This window comes from Xiphophorus maculatus, chromosome 17 (assembly GCF_002775205.1).
Source record: "Xiphophorus maculatus strain JP 163 A chromosome 17, X_maculatus-5.0-male, whole genome shotgun sequence".
Lineage (NCBI taxonomy): Eukaryota > Metazoa > Chordata > Actinopteri > Cyprinodontiformes > Poeciliidae > Xiphophorus > Xiphophorus maculatus.
In genome coordinates, this window is record NC_036459.1 from 840,275 (window position 1) to 862,668 (window position 22,394).

The 22,394-nt window shown below is 48.2% G+C and overlaps 9 protein-coding genes and 1 pseudogene across 11 annotated transcripts; 4 read left to right on the forward strand and 6 right to left on the reverse strand.

The window, feature by feature from the left end:
* Positions 1–426: 426 nt before the first annotated feature.
* Positions 427–5,201, reverse strand: LOC111611796 (gastrula zinc finger protein XlCGF17.1-like). 3 transcript variants are annotated; one of them, XM_023349905.1, is made up of 4 exons: positions 4,798–5,201; positions 3,835–3,927; positions 2,850–3,023; positions 427–1,895 (listed from the first exon to the last, which is right to left on the reverse strand). In XM_023349905.1, exons 3-4 carry the CDS (start codon positions 3,016–3,018, stop codon positions 937–939), a joined length of 1,128 nt encoding a protein of 375 aa, XP_023205673.1. In that variant the 5' UTR covers positions 3,019–3,023; positions 3,835–3,927; positions 4,798–5,201; the 3' UTR covers positions 427–936. The 3 variants fall into 3 exon arrangements, with proteins under 3 accessions (XP_023205673.1, XP_023205672.1, XP_023205670.1); XM_023349904.1 differs by having other exon boundaries at positions 3,835–4,092; XM_023349902.1 differs by having other exon boundaries at positions 2,850–3,020; positions 3,835–5,201.
* On the forward strand, positions 5,158–5,986 carry LOC111611800 (annotated as a pseudogene).
* Positions 5,987–6,915: 929 nt separating this feature from the next.
* LOC102231007 (histone H3) lies at positions 6,916–17,217 on the forward strand. The gene is made up of 3 exons (XM_005811188.2): positions 6,916–7,261; positions 10,725–10,734; positions 16,593–17,217. Exons 1-3 carry the CDS (start codon positions 6,933–6,935, stop codon positions 16,908–16,910), a joined length of 657 nt encoding a protein of 218 aa, XP_005811245.2. The 5' UTR covers positions 6,916–6,932; the 3' UTR covers positions 16,911–17,217.
* Positions 7,890–10,042, reverse strand: LOC102231269 (histone H2B 1/2-like). The gene has a single exon (XM_023349911.1). The coding sequence runs from the start codon at positions 8,794–8,796 to the stop codon at positions 8,422–8,424; it is 375 nt and encodes a 124-aa protein (XP_023205679.1). The 5' UTR covers positions 8,797–10,042; the 3' UTR covers positions 7,890–8,421.
* On the reverse strand, positions 10,460–11,147 carry LOC102231533 (histone H4). Its single transcript, XM_023349914.1, has one exon. The coding sequence runs from the start codon at positions 11,076–11,078 to the stop codon at positions 10,767–10,769; it is 312 nt and encodes a 103-aa protein (XP_023205682.1). The 5' UTR covers positions 11,079–11,147; the 3' UTR covers positions 10,460–10,766.
* LOC102231801 (histone H2A-like) lies at positions 12,155–12,588 on the reverse strand. Its single transcript, XM_005811191.2, has one exon. It carries the CDS (start codon positions 12,561–12,563, stop codon positions 12,177–12,179), a length of 387 nt encoding a protein of 128 aa, XP_005811248.1. The 5' UTR covers positions 12,564–12,588; the 3' UTR covers positions 12,155–12,176.
* LOC111611798 (histone H2A-like) lies at positions 15,089–16,595 on the forward strand. Its single transcript, XM_023349910.1, has one exon. The coding sequence runs from the start codon at positions 15,114–15,116 to the stop codon at positions 15,498–15,500; it is 387 nt and encodes a 128-aa protein (XP_023205678.1). The 5' UTR covers positions 15,089–15,113; the 3' UTR covers positions 15,501–16,595.
* A 417-nt stretch (positions 17,218–17,634) lies between the features above and the next one.
* Positions 17,635–19,787, forward strand: LOC111611799 (histone H2B 1/2-like). The gene has a single exon (XM_023349912.1). It carries the CDS (start codon positions 18,881–18,883, stop codon positions 19,253–19,255), a length of 375 nt encoding a protein of 124 aa, XP_023205680.1. The 5' UTR covers positions 17,635–18,880; the 3' UTR covers positions 19,256–19,787.
* LOC111611797 (histone H3) lies at positions 19,298–20,768 on the reverse strand. Its single transcript, XM_023349909.1, has one exon. It carries the CDS (start codon positions 20,742–20,744, stop codon positions 20,334–20,336), a length of 411 nt encoding a protein of 136 aa, XP_023205677.1. The 5' UTR covers positions 20,745–20,768; the 3' UTR covers positions 19,298–20,333.
* A 918-nt stretch (positions 20,769–21,686) lies between these two features.
* On the reverse strand, positions 21,687–22,393 carry LOC102230746 (histone H1-like). Its single transcript, XM_005811187.2, has one exon. It carries the CDS (start codon positions 22,318–22,320, stop codon positions 21,712–21,714), a length of 609 nt encoding a protein of 202 aa, XP_005811244.1. The 5' UTR covers positions 22,321–22,393; the 3' UTR covers positions 21,687–21,711.
* Between the last annotated feature and the right edge of the window lies 1 nt (position 22,394).

Below are 22,394 nucleotides of genomic sequence, written 5' to 3' on the forward strand. Positions count from 1 at the left end.
GAATGATAAAAACAAATCAGAAAGTCTCAAACTGTTTGTGTTCTTCATTTTAATATTTACGTCTGGATTAAATTGGATTGTTTAGCAAATATTAAAGCGAAGAATGAAGGAACTGTAGGAGGATTTGACCCAGTTTCAGCTTAATTTATCACTTCTGTGCCAGGGTTTACTGCCTGTCCTTTTGATCAAATAATCAATAAAATATCAAAGATTAAATTATTATTTCTTGGTTTTCACCTAGTATTGCCTCTTACGCAGATTTAGCCACCTCTCCTTTAGTTTTCAACATTTTTGAGCAACAAACTGAACTAATAAACTAAAGCAAATTCAGTGGAAATTTTGTAGAATTACTGTCTGCAAATTTAAGCAATAAACACATTAAATTAAAATTAAATTAAACTCCATCTCAGTCAAAAGAAAACAAACTGATGTTGAAAGTATTTTTTTAATTTTGCATCAATAATATACAGAGGAGATTCCTGTAATTCTCAAAGTCAGGGTCATGAATTAACAGAAATCATTTCAAATAAAATGTTTAAGACATAATTATTAGATTATTTAGTTCACGTGATTTTATAAGAATGAAAGTGAGAATGTTTGTTTACTAATATCTCCTGGAACACTTCAGTAAAAAACATTTTAATTAATTATATATGACTATAAACTTCAACAACAATCTGGAAAAAAAAAGAAACTACAGAGAAATCTTAGTAAAACCCATAAGAGTTCACTAAACCTGGGACTGAATGTCATTATTAGAGGATAATTGTGTTAACGATTCTTTATAAACCCAGTAAAGATTTACTTCCAGGTTGTAAAGCATCAGATCAGCCGTTTTACTGGTGGTGAAAACAAAGAAACATGCTTTTATGGCAATATTGGCCCAAAGTTTTTGTTTCTGATCCAAACCTTCTCAACAAAGCGACCGCAGCTTGTCTATGGCTGCGATGTCTCACCTGTGTGGGTTTTGGTGTGAGCTCTCAGTTCGGTGCTGCTGATGAATTTTCTCCCACACGTGTGGCAGTCGAACGGTTTCTCCCCGGTGTGCCTCCTCACGTGATCCTTCATCTGGTGCAGGCGGATGAATCTCTTCCCGCAGTGCTCGCAGGCGTGAGGTTTGTCGCCAGTGTGCGACATCGTGTGTCGGTTCAGCTTCGAGGCGTTGACGAACTTGTTGCCGCACAAGCGGCAGACGTACGGCCGCTCGCCCGAGTGCGCCCTCCGGTGGCACAGCAGGGTGTTGCTGTGTTTGAACTTCTCACCGCAGATTTTGCAGGAGTGCGGTTTCTCGTCCGTGTGGATGGTCATGTGCCTCCTGAAAGCCGACGGGTCGGCGACGCTTTTTCCGCAGACGTTGCAGAGGTACAGCTTCTTGTCGCCGTGGGTTCTCGTGTGGAGTTCAAGATGGTCGCTTCGTCTGAACGTTTTCCCGCACGTCTTGCAAGCGTGCTCCTTCGTCCCGGCGTGGGTCCTCATGTGGACTTCCAAAGACAGACGGAGCCGGAAGATTTGTCCACAGCTTTTGCAGGAAAGCGGCTTCCTGCCCGTGTGAGTCCTCATGTGGCGATCCAAACCGAGCTTCGTCAGAGCCTGGCCACAAATGTGGCAGAAACTGGCCTTCGCCCTGCAGAGGTTCTTCTTGCTGGAGGCGTCGGGTTTCAGAGACTCTGGAGCAGACTGACTCTCCACACGCTTCAGCTGCACCTGCTCTCCCAGTTTGCTGGTGCAGGGTTCTTCCTGGTCTTCCTCCTTAATGGCTGTTGCCTCTGGATAATCCTCCTCCTCCTCTTTTTTAATCTTCTCATCAGAAGTGGAACTCCTCTCCTCGTTAGAAAGCTGCTCATCAGGCACAAACTTCTCTTCTTCTTCTTTAACGTCACGTTGTTGCCGGAGGTCTAAAAACAAAAAAGGGACAAGAGATTTCAGTCATTCAAGTATCTTTAAAGATTACTGTGGACAGCGATGCTGTGGGCAGGAAGGATTTCCAGTAGCAGTCGGTCTTGCATTGGTTGTGGGGAGGCCTCTGACTGAAGACTGTTGCTGCATGACAGCCTCATGACCATCACGACACGCCAACAGCTCGACATCCAGGCGGCAGAGACGACATTCCACAGTAACGGGTCCTGGATCACATCATTAGCTGTTAGCATCTCTGCTAATCCGCCTCCTTTGCTTTTGCAGTTCCTCTTTAAGCAGGAGGGTTGTGATCAAATTGACTTGTTTTGAGCTTTGTATCATTTCTTGGATAAAACCAAAACAGTTCAGCCTCAAACAGAGGGAAAGTAGTTCCCACTGAGTGGAAAATGTTTGGGTGGCAGCAAAACATTATTGAAGAAGGTTAGCTAAAAGGTGAAGCTAATGATGGAAGGAAAGCTAATCTTGTAGCATAATCTGCATCAGCGTGCTGCTGTTCTTGTTTTGCTCATTCACCGTAGCTAGCGTTAGCGGCGCTGCTGAGGCCTTTTAGTGTCGAGCCGGTTTTTCAGACAGTTTTTATTCTGATGCTGTTTAGACATTAGTCTGACGTTTTCCTGAGGATGTCCTAAAACGCACACCGTACTGCTCAGCAACTCCCCAAGCAAGGCTGACATGTAAGGAGGGTTGTAGAGAAATATGAAGGAGAAGGTGAGCTCTTATGGAGCTCCTTTCTGCTTCTGAAGGAAACCAAACGTTTTCAAAGCCACGCGATTTGTCGATCACGATGAGAGGAATGAAAACAGTTAGAGCCTTGCAGGTAAACGAATCTGTTCCCATGTTTTGGAGCGGGAACTGATGATCTCAGCCCCGAAACCAACTCGATTCTGGTTCCAGTTCATCACCCGAGAACAGATCGGACATATTTTCCCTACCTGCTCTGTGCGCATCAAACTCGGACTTCATAACATCGATCATCTTCTGCTGAAGGCGGCTCTGCTCCTCACACCGAACCACGGTGTCTTCACACGCAGAAAGCACTTCCTCCCCGGCCGCCGCCAGCCGCTGCGTCAGAAACTCCCTGAAGCCGCGAAGAGCCGCCATTCCTGCTGCAAAAGACGCAAAACAAAACGCAAAGCGAAGCTAACTGTCTGCAGAGGAGCTAGCAGCAGCTAAAAACCAATGTTCGCGTTGTTTCTCTGTTGTTTGTGCTGCTTCCTCTTCTTCTGAATAGTGAGCCTCGTGGCGCACTACCGCCACCAACTGGCGAGGAGGGGTATTGTCTTTGTCAGGCCAATTACAGCGCTGCAAAACTAATGCCTGAAAAAGCTGATTGATTTGGTAATTGAATTGAAAAAAATAGAAAACAAGTTGATGTGTCGGTCAAAGTCACACGGACTGATATAATTCAATGTTTGTTTCTGATGGCTTTGATTATTCTGGCATAATAGAGACGGAAAATGACCAAAAATTAGGTATCAAAAATGAAGATAGCAAAGGGTTTTTACCAAATTCTTGTAAAAACGATATATTTTGATCCACAGAATGAACAGCTGTAAAACGGACAGTCACAAAGGGCGCCTGGTAAAGGTGACACATATTAAAAAGAAATCATTTATTGATCCCAAAGGAAAAGTAAATTTAGTCGTAACTCGTGTTATTCAAGGCTCTTAAAGATTTCTTTAGTAAATGTTGATGGTTGTGGGCAGGAAAGGCCTCCTGTAGCAGGAACTGTATTTTCATCAAAGCAGTTACATATTGGTTGATCTGACAGAGACTGGTATAGTTCAATGTTTATTTCTGTTCATTTAGATTATTCTGGCATAGCCAAAGTTTAGATATCCAAAATTAGAATAGCAAATATTGTTGTTGTTTTTTTTTTACTCTAGTAAAGTGACATATATTTATGTTAAGCATCACCTCCAGGCTCCACGGTCGTCCCCAGAACAGAAAAGCCTCATTTATTGACTTGTTGATCCGTTTTAACCGGCTGCTTCTGATGAACACCAAATACTGGAAACAAACAGAGAAGTAGCAGCAACAGTGAAGCATGGTGGTGGCAGCATCGTGCTGTGGAAATGCCTTTGAGTGGCGGCGGCAGCAGCAGCACGGCCTGGAAGGTTTCTGGAGGTAAAGGGACGTCGATGCAGAACAACTTCAGCAAATCCTGTAAAGAGACTGTTAGAGGAGATTTATTAAGACATCGACTCCCTCCAACCATCCAAGAGCTGCAGAAATACGTTCACAGACAAGCAGGTGGATAATCTGGAGAGGATCAAAACAACACAGAGGTCAAAGTTTGAGACACAAGAAAAACACATTCAACATATGGACGAATTTAGTCTAAGACACCAAATGATGCTGTCCGTATTTACGCTAAGAACAGCAGCCAAAGGGATGAAATGCAGCTGCATGTGAATGTAGAAGAAAAGTGACTAATCAAACATGAGCTTTAAAAAAAATCCCACTTAAGCAGAATAAAAGAAAAATGCACAAAGTTTTAGACATTAAACGGTGAAAGAAACGTGATAAAATCTCTGAATGTAAACAGCTGTGTGCAACAACAGTAAGAAAAGCAGAAAACTCTGGGAAAATCAATAAACATTCTGACATAAAAATCAACCATTTCCAAAAAATGTGGTTGAATTAGAGATGAAGTGTTTTGCTTCAGCGAGTGAAGGTGATGAATCAGATCACAGAGAAAAGCTGAGCAGTAAGATTGCTCAGTTGTTTTTATTTGGTGTCTAGGAAGAGCAGAGACTGATTGATTAGATGTGTGAGTCAGAAAGTGGCTTGAGTCCGCAGTCGGTCCTCCGTGTTGACCAAATGTGTGCAGGAAGAGAGGACTGCTCCGGAGAAATGAGCCCTGACCGGCTTACTCACCGACAGCGTCCGTGTGTTTACTGCCAGCAAAAACCTCCCCGGTACCGGTCCAACGAACGGCACTAGCGCAATATTTTCACCTGCGTTATGCTCCAACATGCCTCTGCTAACGGAAATGACACATTTCTAGTTTATGTGAAGCGATTTTATGTATTTTGGGAGACGAAATGTGTAGAAAACCCGGCGCTCGCTGCCGCAAATCGCAGCGTGTGCGACGGGTCTGAAGGGTCCTGGGAGGAAAAGAGGAAGTCCTGCGAACCAAACCAGAGGTCAGTGTTGAGACGGGAGGCTTTTCTTCCGGTTCTCGTAAGATTTACGTGCCGAGAGTCGAATTAGTTTGTGGTTTTGAGCGTAAAACGAAGCGGAGAAAACACAAGTGTGGCCATGTTTGCGGCGGCGGCGGAGCGCGCGGGCTGGGTTGTCTCTTCACGGTTCTCATGGATGTTATAAGCGCCGCCTGCCGCCCAGAGCCGGACACGTCGAGAGGGAGACCGAGCGAGAAAGAAAGAAAGAAAGAAAGAAAGAAAGAAAGAAAGAAAGAAAGAAAGAAAGAAAGATGGCAGAAGAAGCTCCAGCAGCGGTGAAAGCCCCGGCGAAAGCCCCGAAGAAGAAGTCCGCTCCCCGGGCCAAGAAGGACGGACCCAGCCTGTCCAAGCTGATCGTGGCCGCCGTGGCCGACTCGAAGGAGCGCAAGGGAGTTTCTCTGGCGGCGCTGAAGAAGGTGCTGGCCGGGAAGGGCGTGGATGTGGCCAAGGCCAACAAGCGCATCAACACGGCCGTCACCAAGCTGGTGACCGGAGGAACCCTGAGCCAGACGAAAGGCACCGGGGCCTCGGGCTCGTTCAAGCTCGCCAAGAAGGAGCCCAAAGCGGCCAAGCCGGCCAAGAAGGTGGTGAAGAAGAAGGCTCCGGCCAAGGCCAAGAAGCCCGCCGCCAAGAAGGCCAGCACCCCCAAGAAACCCGCCGCCAAGAAAGCGGCGGCAGCGGCCAAGAAGTCCCCGAAGAAGGCCCCGGCCAAGAAAGCCGCCGCGGCCGCCAAAAAGGTGCCCAAGAAGAGCCCCAAGAAGGCCGCCGCCGCCGCCGCCGCCAAGAAGCCGAAGGCCGCCAAGAAGCCCGCGGCCAAGAAAGCGCCGGCCAGAAAGCCCGCGGCCAAGAAGGCCAAGAAGTAAACATCTGCCCCAAAACACCGCTTCATGCACCAAAGGCTCTTTTCAGAGCCACCACCTGCACACCTGAAGGCATCGTTCCTCCCTCCCTCCCTCCCTCCCCCAGTAAAGCTGCTCTGTGCTGCACTTGGGGCCGCGCTGTGTTCAGGCAGCGGCGTCACAGATGTGGAGCCCCATGTCCTGAGACGGAGGAAACCATGTTGGGTTTCTCTAACGTTGTTACACATTTGTAGCGAGTGTCTAACATTTCTCACCGGCTCCGACTAGTCACTATGTCACACTTGACTCTTTATTATCGCAGCTCGGTCCGGTTCAGCTGGATTCTAGGATTTTTACCTAGAAACTGTTTTACTGTTGATTGCAAAATATTCACCTGCTTTCATTCAGCCGACACAGTAACGTGATCATTGGAGTTATGATTCAGCCACAGTGAACCTTCTCATTCCGATATCATACTGAATTATTTTTCTACTTTATCTTTTTAAGAGAAGCCTGTAAAAAAGTAGTGAAACAACGAGTTTGTCCTCAATTCGGTTTATTTCTTGGGCTGGTGGCCGGAACACTGAACCTTTAGAAGTGCAAAGAACTGATTTAATGTTCACAGACGTGAATCTGGACCCGTTTTACTGACATTGTGCACAAATAATTGTTGTCCTCGATCATTTTAACACTGAGCAGTGCAGTTAGAAAGCAACGCGTTTCGTAACAAGGATCCGCTGGCAGAAAACCCAACTTTCTTTTCCCCGAAACTGTAAACGCCTCCTCCTTTGTTAGGTAGATTTCTATCGCGCTTTATTTTGAAATTTCAAATCTAACCAATAGCCGAGTCCGCTGCGTTTCACTGCGTCAGCAATGTGAGCCAATCAGAAGCTCCCTCGCGCCCCCAGCCTCCCTATAAAGCCCCGCCGCCCGACTGGAGGATTCATCCGTTCACCGTGTGAAACGTGAAGCAGAAAAGCGAGTAAGCGCGATGGCCCGAACCAAGCAGACCGCCCGCAAGTCCACCGGAGGGAAGGCTCCCAGGAAGCAGCTGGCCACCAAGGCCGCCCGCAAGAGCGCCCCGGCTACCGGCGGAGTGAAGAAGCCTCACCGCTACAGGCCCGGCACCGTGGCTCTGCGGGAGATCCGCCGCTACCAGAAATCCACCGAGCTGCTCATCCGCAAGCTGCCCTTCCAGCGCCTGGTGCGAGAGATCGCCCAGGACTTCAAGACCGACCTGCGCTTCCAGAGCTCCGCCGTCATGGCTCTGCAGGAGGCCAGCGAGGCCTACCTGGTCGGCCTCTTCGAGGACACCAACCTGTGCGCCATCCACGCCAAGAGGGTCACCATCATGCCCAAAGACATCCAGCTGGCCCGCCGCATCCGCGGAGAGAGGGCCTAACCGCGCACACGGCCTCCGCACGGAACCAACGGCTCTTTTAAGAGCCACCGACGTGCCGACAAGGACAAACTTCCTGCTTCACGTTGAGCCACAGCTGTGCGAACACACGACACGACACAAACGCAACACAAACACTGACTTCAACACGTTCACACGCTTCAGGAGAACATTTACACGACACGAGACGAATCCACAACACGAACCGCTGCGCTCGAACACTGCCACCTGCTGGCGGTGTTACAAATCACTGCTGTTAAGATGCACCAATTATTGTCTAGCCTCAGGAAACAAACCCTTCATTCATTCATTAGGAAATCAGAGAATTGATTTAACCGCCTTATTCAGATGCTTGCGTCACTCACTTCTTCACTGCATTTTATTTTTATAAACCAACTGAACAATAAGCAAGGAAGATTTTAACAAAAACCTTGCAAACACTAAACTCACCAAGTTGCAGCATTTTCACGACTCGACCACGTTGAACCTGGACTGAAAGTGGCTGCAGAGCACGAAGCATCAGCACGGGAACACGGGAACATGAGAACCTAGACTTGGACTGACTTTATTGTCATTTTGCAAGCACAGGGTGTATACAGAACGGGGTTCCAGTGTTATGAGGTTCCTCCAGAATAAAATAAAATAAAATAAAATAAAAGAACGCTGCAAAAACACTGATTTCATGGCCATGTCTAAATCTGCTTGGGCTTTAATCCACAAAGGAGGTCAACATGTGCAAAGGTGGATCAAGATGTGGAGCTCTTTCGATCGGGGTGGATTTAAAAAGCTCCAATATCTGAGAAATTACATGAATAAATGAACGTTGACAAAGCTTAAGGCCAGCAGAGTCGGAAACTGTCCAGCTTAAAACCTGACGTGTGAAGTGGGTCTGTTGAAAACCCGCTGTCCACATGAAGCAGGGCCAACGGTAACTACTGGATTATTAAACCTTTCATTTTACACATTTGAACCGAAATGAAGTCAACACAAGTGATGGTTCTGATCGGACAGGCTTTTCTCCCAGGTCCATTTGTGTGGCCCTTAAAAGGGCCTTTGTTGTTGTTGTTGGGAAGCGGCAGCTTCACTTGGAGCTGGTGTACTTGGTGACCGCCTTGGTGCCCTCGGACACGGCGTGCTTGGCCAGCTCTCCGGGCAGCAGGAGGCGCACGGCCGTCTGGATCTCCCTGGAGGTGATGGTGGAGCGCTTGTTGTAGTGAGCCAGGCGGGACGCCTCGGAGGCGATGCGCTCGAAGATGTCGTTGACGAACGAGTTCATGATGCTCATGGCCTTGGACGAGATGCCGGTATCGGGGTGGACCTGCTTCAGCACCTTGTACACGTAGATGGCGTAGCTCTCCTTCCTGGTCTTTCTCTTCTTCTTGCCTCCCTTGCCGGCCGTCTTGGTCACGGCTTTCTTGGAGCCCTTCTTGGGCGCAGACTTGGCGGGTTCGGGCATCCTCACGGCTTCCTGGGAAACAGCGACAGCGAATGATGTGCGCAGGCGCGTGGACGCCTCTTATACAGGCTGCACGCTAATCTCGCTGCGCCGTCGCCTCGATCTCATTGGCTCAGCTCTTCACGCGCTCCAAGCGGCCGCTGGCTCTCCGTCTCTCCGAGCCTCCGAGCCTCCGAGCCCCGCTCCGGCTGTTCTGCTGCGGGGCTTCATCACGGGCCGCTTTCCTACCCGTCATCGCCGACCTTGGGACTCAAAGGCTTCAACTCGTTTGCTGCTCATTCTGGCTCGTCTCTGATGTAAAACCGAACAGAGGGCAGCGGAAACGCTCCGTTGAAACATCCCCGGATAACGACACGTGAAAGCTCTAGGTCTCTTCCTCAAGTCACATTGTCCTCTTGCTGATGGCCCCCAGTTGGCTTTGATGTGATCACAATACTGCATAAAACACAACTAAAGGCTCAACGAGACAGTCACTTGGCAAATGATAAAGTCATAGAATGAAATAGAAAACATTCACGGGCTGATTGATCCGAGACTTTCCAAACACACAGAGACCGAGCCGCCTCATCTGCAGAGCTGGCTCCGCGGTCGGTGTGGGCCCGGAGTCTGTGGGGACGGTGGTGGAACAGGGGACACCGTCTAAACCCAGGCTAGTCCTGGAGAACACCAGCCGTCCTCTGTACGCTGTTTTCTCCAACCAGAGGAGCCCCTTCAGGGACTGGTTCCTCTCACTGGGCTGTTCCACCGAGAGGATTAAAAACTGCTTTGTCCCGCGGGCCGTTAGGCTTTATAATGCTGAAAGGGAGGGAGACGGGGTAACTAGTATTTTAACATATTTAAGCACTTTTACTAGACCTCGCTTTAGTGGTCATGTATTTATTTATTAGATTATTGTATCTTTTATGGATGTCCCCAGCTGTACGATCTTAATGCTGCGTGGATGTGAATTAATGTGTGAGCAACAGATAACCTCAGTTTCCCTATGGGATTAATAAGGTTTAACCTAACCTAACCTAACTAACCTAACCCATCTCAAGCACCTCCCGTCTTAAACTGGCCTTGTAGGCCTCAAGCCTAAGGGTCTTAAAATATGCATAATGCAACATGAGACACACAAACTATACATCCGTGGCACTAAAACACATTAGAAGAAGACCAACGGATGAACCTACAGTAGGTTGATCCGTTCTGTCTATGATGGACAATAAACAGCACCCTCTCCACCACACAGTGGACAGACAGCGGAGCACCTTCTCACATAGGCTGCTCCAGCTCCGCTGTCGTAGGGACAGATACAGGAAATCCTTCCTGCCACATGCCATCTCACTGTACAATAAAAGCTAAATCATTGTTCTGCACTAATCAGTCCAATTTCGCACAACTGCACTGTGGCACACTGCTGTACATATATTTACATATACATACTGTATCTGCATTTTGAATCCTTGCAAGGACTGCTCTAAGCTGCTTTCATATTGACAGCATGTCATATTTTATTTTTATCTTGTCTACAATTGCTACTCAGTGGTGGTCGCTGTGTGTGTCTTGTCTCTACGCTGCTGTAACTGCGGAATAATTTCCCTGCTGGGATGAATAAAGTCATTCTATTCTATTCAGATCCAACTATAATGTTACTGTAGTTTCTGCAGACAGCTGGCTGTGATGATGTCAGGCGAGTTTATTGAACACGTTTACGGCACAAAGTTTATTTGGCAAGAATTTCATGAGAAGCTAGGAAAGGCTCCGGGAAGGAGAAAAGAAAAGCTGGGGCGTTAGAAAAAGCCATTTAGAAAACAACATGTGTCAGCAACCAGCGCAGAGCAGCCCGGTGTTCTAGTTTCACCACATTCTGCGTGTTTCAGGAGTCCAACAGTTAGTCGGAGGAGGAGGAAGCATGAGTCTTGAGAAGTGTGGGTGGCTCTTAAAAGAGCCGTTGTTGTTTGTTGGGTTCGGTTGGGACCGGACCGGATTTAGCCTCCGAAGCCGTACAGAGTTCGGCCCTGCCTCTTCAGGGCGTACACCACGTCCATGGCGGTCACCGTCTTCCTCTTGGCGTGCTCCGTGTACGTCACGGCGTCACGGATCACGTTCTCTAGGAACACCTTCAGCACGCCGCGGGTCTCCTCGTAGATCAGGCCGGAGATGCGCTTGACTCCGCCGCGGCGAGCCAGGCGGCGGATGGCGGGCTTGGTGATGCCCTGGATGTTGTCGCGGAGGACTTTGCGGTGCCGCTTGGCGCCGCCCTTCCCGAGTCCCTTGCCTCCCTTTCCACGGCCACTCATGATTCTCTCGCTGTGCGTCGACGACGAGACACTGACTGCGGAAGGCTGGGCGTCCGGATTTCAATACATGTCGCGGACCTAAGTGAAGACAGTCGGCCAGACACGTTTCTACTTCCGCCTCAAGTTGCCAACGACCAGCGGACGCACTTCCGCTCGGAGAACCGGATTGTAAAATAAAACACCGTCAAAACTAGGAGGTAGTGGAGTGGGAGCGTCTCAAAGGTTCCCCGTCACTTCATGTGGAAATAAAAGATGGAAACAAAACAAAAATTCATTTGACCGCAATCAATCAATCAATCAATCAATCAATCAATCAATCAAAGTTGTCTGTTTTCACATTTTCTCTCATCAATCCAACAGTTACAACTTTCTCCAAATTATTAGGAATTGTCCAGTAAAATTACTGCAGGTATCAAACTTTGCAGCAGCAGCAGCAGCAGCAGCAGCAGCAAACTGGTGGCTAGTTTTTCAAATGAGCTAACAAAGAAAAATGCATAACCAAGATGATCCAAAGTGAAGTTCTAACGCTCAGGCTGCTACTCTGGGTTTCCTCTCCTCTCATCCTCCTCAGGTTTGTTACATGCAAAACCCTGACAAGCAGCAGATTCTTTAATTCTGCTTTAGGAACCACGTAAAGGATCTGGCCGTGTTGCCAGTCTGGATGTTGCCAGACTGGTTGCTGAAGGCCGCACAGAGCAACGGAACCGCAGGTCCAACTGAAGGTTTGCTGTGGGACTCTCTCTCTCTCTCCCTCCCTGTCAGGCCGGTGAAACGTCCGGTGGTCCAGAGGCTTTTCCACCAGTTGAAGTTAGACGAGCACAGAGCACAATCCTACATTTGATCATTGAGACCCAAAGAAATCCCGCACATCTTTCCATCTGCAACGTTTCATTGCTGTGGGGAACATTGAGCATTTCATGTTTATTCCTTTTTAAAGTTGGTCGCCTCTTTCTAGGGTGACTGCCGTTTACTGGATTTTAATTTATTATATGATAGGTCATGCAACTCGGGTGGAGTTTAGAAACTCTGGCTCTTCGGACGGAAGTGGGTGGGTGGCTCTTAAAAGAGCCGTTGGGTTGTCGCTCGGGCTGCCGACGTTCACTTGGCCTTGGCCGGCTTCTCGGTCTTCTTGGGCAGCAGGACGGCCTGGATGTTGGGCAGCACGCCGCCCTGAGCGATGGTCACGCCGCCCAGCAGCTTGTTGAGCTCCTCGTCGTTGCGGACGGCCAGCTGCAGGTGGCGGGGGATGATCCTGGTCTTCTTGTTGTCGCGGGCCGCGTTCCCGGCCAGCTCCAGGATCTCGGCGGTCAGGTACTCCAGAACCGCAGCCAGGTACACCGGAGCTCCGGCACCGACGCGCTCGGCGTAGTTCCCCTTACGCAGCAGCCTGTGGACACGGCCCACGGGGAACTGGAGCCCCGCACGGGACGAGCGGGTCTTGGCCTTGGCCCTGGCTTTGCCGCCGGTCTTTCCGCGTCCAGACATCTTGTCTCGCTCAAACGCACTTCCGCTCTCCACCGACAGGAGGACACGACGCTTCACACGGGAGCGTCGGGGATTTATACCTGCCACCTCTTCACTCATTGGTTGCACAGCAGCACAAACGTAACCCTCCAATCGCAACAGTGCGCGTCAAGTTCTCACAGTAGACACATCACTTCCGCTCACCGCCGGATGCGATTAATGATTGTTTCTTCAAATGTCAGTGATATTGATAATGATATTAATTTGATAAATCAGTTAATTGATAGTAATGGTGATATGAACATTTTATGAATGATAATAACATAAATGTATCTCAAAAAGAATTTGAATGGTCATTAAATCTGATCGTCATAGTTTACTTTCTTTATCATAAAACATCTAAACGAAGTGAACAAATTAATGCAACAGAAATTCACAAACCGGTTCATCAGAACTCACTTAGAAACTTTAATCTCCCGAAAGCAAATACAGATTTATTTCAGCAAAAACTGTGGAGTGAAATCTTTTTATTGCCTCATGAATATTTAATTACTATTAGGGTGAAAGAATATTTATTTAAGATTCTACGTACTTCGATATTACCCAGGTAAAGACAACGTGTTGCTGCTCTTTTTGTCAGTCAGATTGAAAATATTGAACATCTATTTGTGGAGTTTTTTCTTTCTGTAATATTTTGGTCTGACTTTCAAAAACTCCTGACAGAAAGAAAAAACATCATTTTATCAAAATTTACAAATACTGTTCATCTTTAACCTTTTCTATTTATATAAATCTAATTATAATCCTAGTATTATGTCCACAACATGAAATGGAGTGAAAAAAATCCCATCTTTTAATAACTTTATAGAAACTAATTTTAAATACATAAACTGTCTCTTTGAAATCTTAACTTTAATAATAAGAAACTTGTAAAAACATTATTTTTCTTCAGAAACTTTATTTTATCTCATAAGCAGATTCCTTTATATTTGTTACTTTTATTTTTCTTTTGCTGTAAAAGACCCTTTATTATATGTTTTTGAATAAATATTTGGCACTTTTGTTAAGGAAATAAAATAAAAAATGTAACAATCTATCTATATATTTATTTATTTATTTAATTTTTTTTTATTAATTATTTATTCTAGTTTGATCCTTAATTTTTTAGAATATTGTGATATTTATGTATGTTAATGTTATTTGTTCTGAAATAAAGTTTTTTTTGAAAAACATCATAACTTCCAATACAATACTGCCACCTTGTGGCCTTTTCCTTTAACTGCATGAAATGTAATGAGTACAATTAAATATTCCTTTATTACATTATTATTCTGCTTCATTAACTGAATACTATCTGAGTTATTATATTGAGGGATTTCTTATTACACCCCAGAATAATTCAGAATGTTTAAGCTACAACAGGATTCTCATTTGTCAAAAATAAAGTCTAATATATTTTTCCCAGTCAGTTTTTCTGAGTTGTCTTAATTAATTTACCTCAAGAAGCTGCAGCAAACAAATTTAACCTCATCCTCATTTATATTTATTAATATGAGTCACATCATTAGTGAAGGTTATGATAGTAATTTGCCTGCAGTTGTTCTTTGCTCTCAGTTTATTTGTTTTAAAGATCAAATATTGTAGGAACATTTGCTAATTTCACAGAATATTTTATCTAAAAAACTGATTCGTAAATCTGTTTTACACAGACAGACAGACAGACAGACAGACAGGCAGGCAGACAGACAGACAGACAGACAGACAGGTAGCAGCAGCTGGTCATGTGACATTAAAACCAGGTGAGAACGGAGCCACTGAAGATCTTTGCTCTCTGTTATTTTTGTGTTTAAAAGAAATTAAGGAAAGGAGATCTTTTGAAAATAAATCTTTAAGTTAATGAAATAAATAAAAGTGAATCTAACAGAAATAGTAAAAATGACCCTGGTTGCATCGCCCTGCATTGAAAAGAGAAATTGCTTTAGGAACAGAGAAAAGTTTGAAACTGTTATTTTTCATACTGGGGACTGGAACTGGAAATGTCTGTAAGTGTGCATTGTTCAAATCTTAAGATATTATTAATAGACATGTTTTACTCTGTGCATTTTTGACCAACACTAAGATAAAGGGGATAAAAATGGTTCAGTATTGAATGGATTCAATAACTGATCTATAAAATTAGATCATCATTGACGAATCAACCTGAATCTTTCTTAGTCAAAATAATCTTTTGTTTAATTATTTGTCTGTGTGTCAATAAGTATCCTTGACGTGTTGCCGTCACAGATACAGACTAACAAATGTTATTTTATCTCAACATTTTCGTCCTGTGATAAAACATCACTTAGGCCGCCGGGCTTCGGTGTTTTATTTTGTAGGCCGCATCCGGCGGTGAGCGGAAGTGATGTGTCTACTGTGAGAACTTGACGCGCACTGTTGCGATTGGAGGGTTACGTTTGTGCTGCTGTGCAACCAATGAGTGAAGAGGTGGCAGGTATAAATCCCCGACGCTCCCGTGTGAAGCGTCGTGTCCTCCTGTCGGTGGAGAGCGGAAGTGCGTTTGAGCGAGACAAGATGTCTGGACGCGGAAAGACCGGCGGCAAAGCCAGGGCCAAGGCCAAGACCCGCTCGTCCCGTGCGGGGCTCCAGTTCCCCGTGGGCCGTGTCCACAGGCTGCTGCGTAAGGGGAACTACGCCGAGCGCGTCGGTGCCGGAGCTCCGGTGTACCTGGCTGCGGTTCTGGAGTACCTGACCGCCGAGATCCTGGAGCTGGCCGGGAACGCGGCCCGCGACAACAAGAAGACCAGGATCATCCCCCGCCACCTGCAGCTGGCCGTCCGCAACGACGAGGAGCTCAACAAGCTGCTGGGCGGCGTGACCATCGCTCAGGGCGGCGTGCTGCCCAACATCCAGGCCGTCCTGCTGCCCAAGAAGACCGAGAAGCCGGCCAAGGCCAAGTGAACGTCGGCAGCCCGAGCGACAACCCAACGGCTCTTTTAAGAGCCACCCACCCACTTCCGTCCGAAGAGCCAGAGTTTCTAAACTCCACCCGAGTTGCATGACCTATCATATAATAAATTAAAATCCAGTAAACGGCAGTCACCCTAGAAAGAGGCGACCAACTTTAAAAAGGAATAAACATGAAATGCTCAATGTTCCCCACAGCAATGAAACGTTGCAGATGGAAAGATGTGCGGGATTTCTTTGGGTCTCAATGATCAAATGTAGGATTGTGCTCTGTGCTCGTCTAACTTCAACTGGTGGAAAAGCCTCTGGACCACCGGACGTTTCACCGGCCTGACAGGGAGGGAGAGAGAGAGAGAGTCCCACAGCAAACCTTCAGTTGGACCTGCGGTTCCGTTGCTCTGTGCGGCCTTCAGCAACCAGTCTGGCAACATCCAGACTGGCAACACGGCCAGATCCTTTACGTGGTTCCTAAAGCAGAATTAAAGAATCTGCTGCTTGTCAGGGTTTTGCATGTAACAAACCTGAGGAGGATGAGAGGAGAGGAAACCCAGAGTAGCAGCCTGAGCGTTAGAACTTCACTTTGGATCATCTTGGTTATGCATTTTTCTTTGTTAGCTCATTTGAAAAACTAGCCACCAGTTTGCTGCTGCTGCTGCTGCTGCTGCTGCTGCAAAGTTTGATACCTGCAGTAATTTTACTGGACAATTCCTAATAATTTGGAGAAAGTTGTAACTGTTGGATTGATGAGAGAAAATGTGAAAACAGACAACTTTGATTGATTGATTGATTGATTGATTGATTGATTGATTGCGGTCAAATGAATTTTTGTTTTGTTTCCATCTTTTATTTCCACATGAAGTGACGGGGAACCTTTGAGACGCTCCCACTCCACTACCTCCTAGTTTTGACGGTGTTTTATTTTACAATCCGGTTCTCCGAGCGGAAGTGCGTCCGCTGGTCGTTGGCAACTTGAGGCGGAAGTAGAAACGTGTCTGGCCGACTGTCTTCACTTAGGTCCGCGACATGTATTGAAATCCGGACGCCCAGCCTTCCGCAGTCAGTGTCTCGTCGTCGACGCACAGCGAGAGAATCATGAGTGGCCGTGGAAAGGGAGGCAAGGGACTCGGGAAGGGCGGCGCCAAGCGGCACCGCAAAGTCCTCCGCGACAACATCCAGGGCATCACCAAGCCCGCCATCCGCCGCCTGGCTCGCCGCGGCGGAGTCAAGCGCATCTCCGGCCTGATCTACGAGGAGACCCGCGGCGTGCTGAAGGTGTTCCTAGAGAACGTGATCCGTGACGCCGTGACGTACACGGAGCACGCCAAGAGGAAGACGGTGACCGCCATGGACGTGGTGTACGCCCTGAAGAGGCAGGGCCGAACTCTGTACGGCTTCGGAGGCTAAATCCGGTCCGGTCCCAACCGAACCCAACAAACAACAACGGCTCTTTTAAGAGCCACCCACACTTCTCAAGACTCATGCTTCCTCCTCCTCCGACTAACTGTTGGACTCCTGAAACACGCAGAATGTGGTGAAACTAGAACACCGGGCTGCTCTGCGCTGGTTGCTGACACATGTTGTTTTCTAAATGGCTTTTTCTAACGCCCCAGCTTTTCTTTTCTCCTTCCCGGAGCCTTTCCTAGCTTCTCATGAAATTCTTGCCAAATAAACTTTGTGCCGTAAACGTGTTCAATAAACTCGCCTGACATCATCACAGCCAGCTGTCTGCAGAAACTACAGTAACATTATAGTTGGATCTGAATAGAATAGAATGACTTTATTCATCCCAGCAGGGAAATTATTCCGCAGTTACAGCAGCGTAGAGACAAGACACACACAGCGACCACCACTGAGTAGCAATTGTAGACAAGATAAAAATAAAATATGACATGCTGTCAATATGAAAGCAGCTTAGAGCAGTCCTTGCAAGGATTCAAAATGCAGATACAGTATGTATATGTAAATATATGTACAGCAGTGTGCCACAGTGCAGTTGTGCGAAATTGGACTGATTAGTGCAGAACAATGATTTAGCTTTTATTGTACAGTGAGATGGCATGTGGCAGGAAGGATTTCCTGTATCTGTCCCTACGACAGCGGAGCTGGAGCAGCCTATGTGAGAAGGTGCTCCGCTGTCTGTCCACTGTGTGGTGGAGAGGGTGCTGTTTATTGTCCATCATAGACAGAACGGATCAACCTACTGTAGGTTCATCCGTTGGTCTTCTTCTAATGTGTTTTAGTGCCACGGATGTATAGTTTGTGTGTCTCATGTTGCATTATGCATATTTTAAGACCCTTAGGCTTGAGGCCTACAAGGCCAGTTTAAGACGGGAGGTGCTTGAGATGGGTTAGGTTAGTTAGGTTAGGTTAGGTTAAACCTTATTAATCCCATAGGGAAACTGAGGTTATCTGTTGCTCACACATTAATTCACATCCACGCAGCATTAAGATCGTACAGCTGGGGACATCCATAAAAGATACAATAATCTAATAAATAAATACATGACCACTAAAGCGAGGTCTAGTAAAAGTGCTTAAATATGTTAAAATACTAGTTACCCCGTCTCCCTCCCTTTCAGCATTATAAAGCCTAACGGCCCGCGGGACAAAGCAGTTTTTAATCCTCTCGGTGGAACAGCCCAGTGAGAGGAACCAGTCCCTGAAGGGGCTCCTCTGGTTGGAGAAAACAGCGTACAGAGGACGGCTGGTGTTCTCCAGGACTAGCCTGGGTTTAGACGGTGTCCCCTGTTCCACCACCGTCCCCACAGACTCCGGGCCCACACCGACCGCGGAGCCAGCTCTGCAGATGAGGCGGCTCGGTCTCTGTGTGTTTGGAAAGTCTCGGATCAATCAGCCCGTGAATGTTTTCTATTTCATTCTATGACTTTATCATTTGCCAAGTGACTGTCTCGTTGAGCCTTTAGTTGTGTTTTATGCAGTATTGTGATCACATCAAAGCCAACTGGGGGCCATCAGCAAGAGGACAATGTGACTTGAGGAAGAGACCTAGAGCTTTCACGTGTCGTTATCCGGGGATGTTTCAACGGAGCGTTTCCGCTGCCCTCTGTTCGGTTTTACATCAGAGACGAGCCAGAATGAGCAGCAAACGAGTTGAAGCCTTTGAGTCCCAAGGTCGGCGATGACGGGTAGGAAAGCGGCCCGTGATGAAGCCCCGCAGCAGAACAGCCGGAGCGGGGCTCGGAGGCTCGGAGGCTCGGAGAGACGGAGAGCCAGCGGCCGCTTGGAGCGCGTGAAGAGCTGAGCCAATGAGATCGAGGCGACGGCGCAGCGAGATTAGCGTGCAGCCTGTATAAGAGGCGTCCACGCGCCTGCGCACATCATTCGCTGTCGCTGTTTCCCAGGAAGCCGTGAGGATGCCCGAACCCGCCAAGTCTGCGCCCAAGAAGGGCTCCAAGAAAGCCGTGACCAAGACGGCCGGCAAGGGAGGCAAGAAGAAGAGAAAGACCAGGAAGGAGAGCTACGCCATCTACGTGTACAAGGTGCTGAAGCAGGTCCACCCCGATACCGGCATCTCGTCCAAGGCCATGAGCATCATGAACTCGTTCGTCAACGACATCTTCGAGCGCATCGCCTCCGAGGCGTCCCGCCTGGCTCACTACAACAAGCGCTCCACCATCACCTCCAGGGAGATCCAGACGGCCGTGCGCCTCCTGCTGCCCGGAGAGCTGGCCAAGCACGCCGTGTCCGAGGGCACCAAGGCGGTCACCAAGTACACCAGCTCCAAGTGAAGCTGCCGCTTCCCAACAACAACAACAAAGGCCCTTTTAAGGGCCACACAAATGGACCTGGGAGAAAAGCCTGTCCGATCAGAACCATCACTTGTGTTGACTTCATTTCGGTTCAAATGTGTAAAATGAAAGGTTTAATAATCCAGTAGTTACCGTTGGCCCTGCTTCATGTGGACAGCGGGTTTTCAACAGACCCACTTCACACGTCAGGTTTTAAGCTGGACAGTTTCCGACTCTGCTGGCCTTAAGCTTTGTCAACGTTCATTTATTCATGTAATTTCTCAGATATTGGAGCTTTTTAAATCCACCCCGATCGAAAGAGCTCCACATCTTGATCCACCTTTGCACATGTTGACCTCCTTTGTGGATTAAAGCCCAAGCAGATTTAGACATGGCCATGAAATCAGTGTTTTTGCAGCGTTCTTTTATTTTATTTTATTTTATTTTATTCTGGAGGAACCTCATAACACTGGAACCCCGTTCTGTATACACCCTGTGCTTGCAAAATGACAATAAAGTCAGTCCAAGTCTAGGTTCTCATGTTCCCGTGTTCCCGTGCTGATGCTTCGTGCTCTGCAGCCACTTTCAGTCCAGGTTCAACGTGGTCGAGTCGTGAAAATGCTGCAACTTGGTGAGTTTAGTGTTTGCAAGGTTTTTGTTAAAATCTTCCTTGCTTATTGTTCAGTTGGTTTATAAAAATAAAATGCAGTGAAGAAGTGAGTGACGCAAGCATCTGAATAAGGCGGTTAAATCAATTCTCTGATTTCCTAATGAATGAATGAAGGGTTTGTTTCCTGAGGCTAGACAATAATTGGTGCATCTTAACAGCAGTGATTTGTAACACCGCCAGCAGGTGGCAGTGTTCGAGCGCAGCGGTTCGTGTTGTGGATTCGTCTCGTGTCGTGTAAATGTTCTCCTGAAGCGTGTGAACGTGTTGAAGTCAGTGTTTGTGTTGCGTTTGTGTCGTGTCGTGTGTTCGCACAGCTGTGGCTCAACGTGAAGCAGGAAGTTTGTCCTTGTCGGCACGTCGGTGGCTCTTAAAAGAGCCGTTGGTTCCGTGCGGAGGCCGTGTGCGCGGTTAGGCCCTCTCTCCGCGGATGCGGCGGGCCAGCTGGATGTCTTTGGGCATGATGGTGACCCTCTTGGCGTGGATGGCGCACAGGTTGGTGTCCTCGAAGAGGCCGACCAGGTAGGCCTCGCTGGCCTCCTGCAGAGCCATGACGGCGGAGCTCTGGAAGCGCAGGTCGGTCTTGAAGTCCTGGGCGATCTCTCGCACCAGGCGCTGGAAGGGCAGCTTGCGGATGAGCAGCTCGGTGGATTTCTGGTAGCGGCGGATCTCCCGCAGAGCCACGGTGCCGGGCCTGTAGCGGTGAGGCTTCTTCACTCCGCCGGTAGCCGGGGCGCTCTTGCGGGCGGCCTTGGTGGCCAGCTGCTTCCTGGGAGCCTTCCCTCCGGTGGACTTGCGGGCGGTCTGCTTGGTTCGGGCCATCGCGCTTACTCGCTTTTCTGCTTCACGTTTCACACGGTGAACGGATGAATCCTCCAGTCGGGCGGCGGGGCTTTATAGGGAGGCTGGGGGCGCGAGGGAGCTTCTGATTGGCTCACATTGCTGACGCAGTGAAACGCAGCGGACTCGGCTATTGGTTAGATTTGAAATTTCAAAATAAAGCGCGATAGAAATCTACCTAACAAAGGAGGAGGCGTTTACAGTTTCGGGGAAAAGAAAGTTGGGTTTTCTGCCAGCGGATCCTTGTTACGAAACGCGTTGCTTTCTAACTGCACTGCTCAGTGTTAAAATGATCGAGGACAACAATTATTTGTGCACAATGTCAGTAAAACGGGTCCAGATTCACGTCTGTGAACATTAAATCAGTTCTTTGCACTTCTAAAGGTTCAGTGTTCCGGCCACCAGCCCAAGAAATAAACCGAATTGAGGACAAACTCGTTGTTTCACTACTTTTTTACAGGCTTCTCTTAAAAAGATAAAGTAGAAAAATAATTCAGTATGATATCGGAATGAGAAGGTTCACTGTGGCTGAATCATAACTCCAATGATCACGTTACTGTGTCGGCTGAATGAAAGCAGGTGAATATTTTGCAATCAACAGTAAAACAGTTTCTAGGTAAAAATCCTAGAATCCAGCTGAACTGGACCGAGCTGCGATAATAAAGAGTCAAGTGTGACATAGTGACTAGTCGGAGCCGGTGAGAAATGTTAGACACTCGCTACAAATGTGTAACAACGTTAGAGAAACCCAACATGGTTTCCTCCGTCTCAGGACATGGGGCTCCACATCTGTGACGCCGCTGCCTGAACACAGCGCGGCCCCAAGTGCAGCACAGAGCAGCTTTACTGGGGGAGGTAGGGAGGGAGGGAGGAACGATGCCTTCAGGTGTGCAGGTGGTGGCTCTGAAAAGAGCCTTTGGTGCATGAAGCGGTGTTTTGGGGCAGATGTTTACTTCTTGGCCTTCTTGGCCGCGGGCTTTCTGGCCGGCGCTTTCTTGGCCGCGGGCTTCTTGGCGGCCTTCGGCTTCTTGGCGGCGGCGGCGGCGGCCTTCTTGGGGCTCTTCTTGGGCACCTTTTTGGCGGCCGCGGCGGCTTTCTTGGCCGGGGCCTTCTTCGGGGACTTCTTGGCCGCTGCCGCCGCTTTCTTGGCGGCGGGTTTCTTGGGGGTGCTGGCCTTCTTGGCGGCGGGCTTCTTGGCCTTGGCCGGAGCCTTCTTCTTCACCACCTTCTTGGCCGGCTTGGCCGCTTTGGGCTCCTTCTTGGCGAGCTTGAACGAGCCCGAGGCCCCGGTGCCTTTCGTCTGGCTCAGGGTTCCTCCGGTCACCAGCTTGGTGACGGCCGTGTTGATGCGCTTGTTGGCCTTGGCCACATCCACGCCCTTCCCGGCCAGCACCTTCTTCAGCGCCGCCAGAGAAACTCCCTTGCGCTCCTTCGAGTCGGCCACGGCGGCCACGATCAGCTTGGACAGGCTGGGTCCGTCCTTCTTGGCCCGGGGAGCGGACTTCTTCTTCGGGGCTTTCGCCGGGGCTTTCACCGCTGCTGGAGCTTCTTCTGCCATCTTTCTTTCTTTCTTTCTTTCTTTCTTTCTTTCTTTCTTTCTTCTTTCTTTCTTTCTTTCTCGCTCGGTCTCCC

Coding starts and splice junctions, on each gene's coding strand:
- LOC111611796 (XM_023349905.1), bottom strand. CDS start 3,018: ATGGCGGCTCTTCGCGGCTTCAGGGAGTTTCTGACGCAGCGGCTGGCG. Junction 1,896..2,849: donor GTTTGATGCGCACAGAGCAG/GTAGGGAAAATA, acceptor TTTTGTTTTTAG/ACCTCCGGCAACAACGTGAC.
- LOC102231007 (XM_005811188.2), top strand. CDS start 6,933: ATGGCCCGAACCAAGCAGACCGCCCGCAAGTCCACCGGAGGGAAGGCT.
- LOC102231269 (XM_023349911.1), bottom strand. CDS start 8,796: ATGCCCGAACCCGCCAAGTCTGCGCCCAAGAAGGGCTCCAAGAAAGCC.
- LOC102231533 (XM_023349914.1), bottom strand. CDS start 11,078: ATGAGTGGCCGTGGAAAGGGAGGCAAGGGACTCGGGAAGGGCGGCGCC.
- LOC102231801 (XM_005811191.2), bottom strand. CDS start 12,563: ATGTCTGGACGCGGAAAGACCGGCGGCAAAGCCAGGGCCAAGGCCAAG.
- LOC111611798 (XM_023349910.1), top strand. CDS start 15,114: ATGTCTGGACGCGGAAAGACCGGCGGCAAAGCCAGGGCCAAGGCCAAG.
- LOC111611799 (XM_023349912.1), top strand. CDS start 18,881: ATGCCCGAACCCGCCAAGTCTGCGCCCAAGAAGGGCTCCAAGAAAGCC.
- LOC111611797 (XM_023349909.1), bottom strand. CDS start 20,744: ATGGCCCGAACCAAGCAGACCGCCCGCAAGTCCACCGGAGGGAAGGCT.
- LOC102230746 (XM_005811187.2), bottom strand. CDS start 22,320: ATGGCAGAAGAAGCTCCAGCAGCGGTGAAAGCCCCGGCGAAAGCCCCG.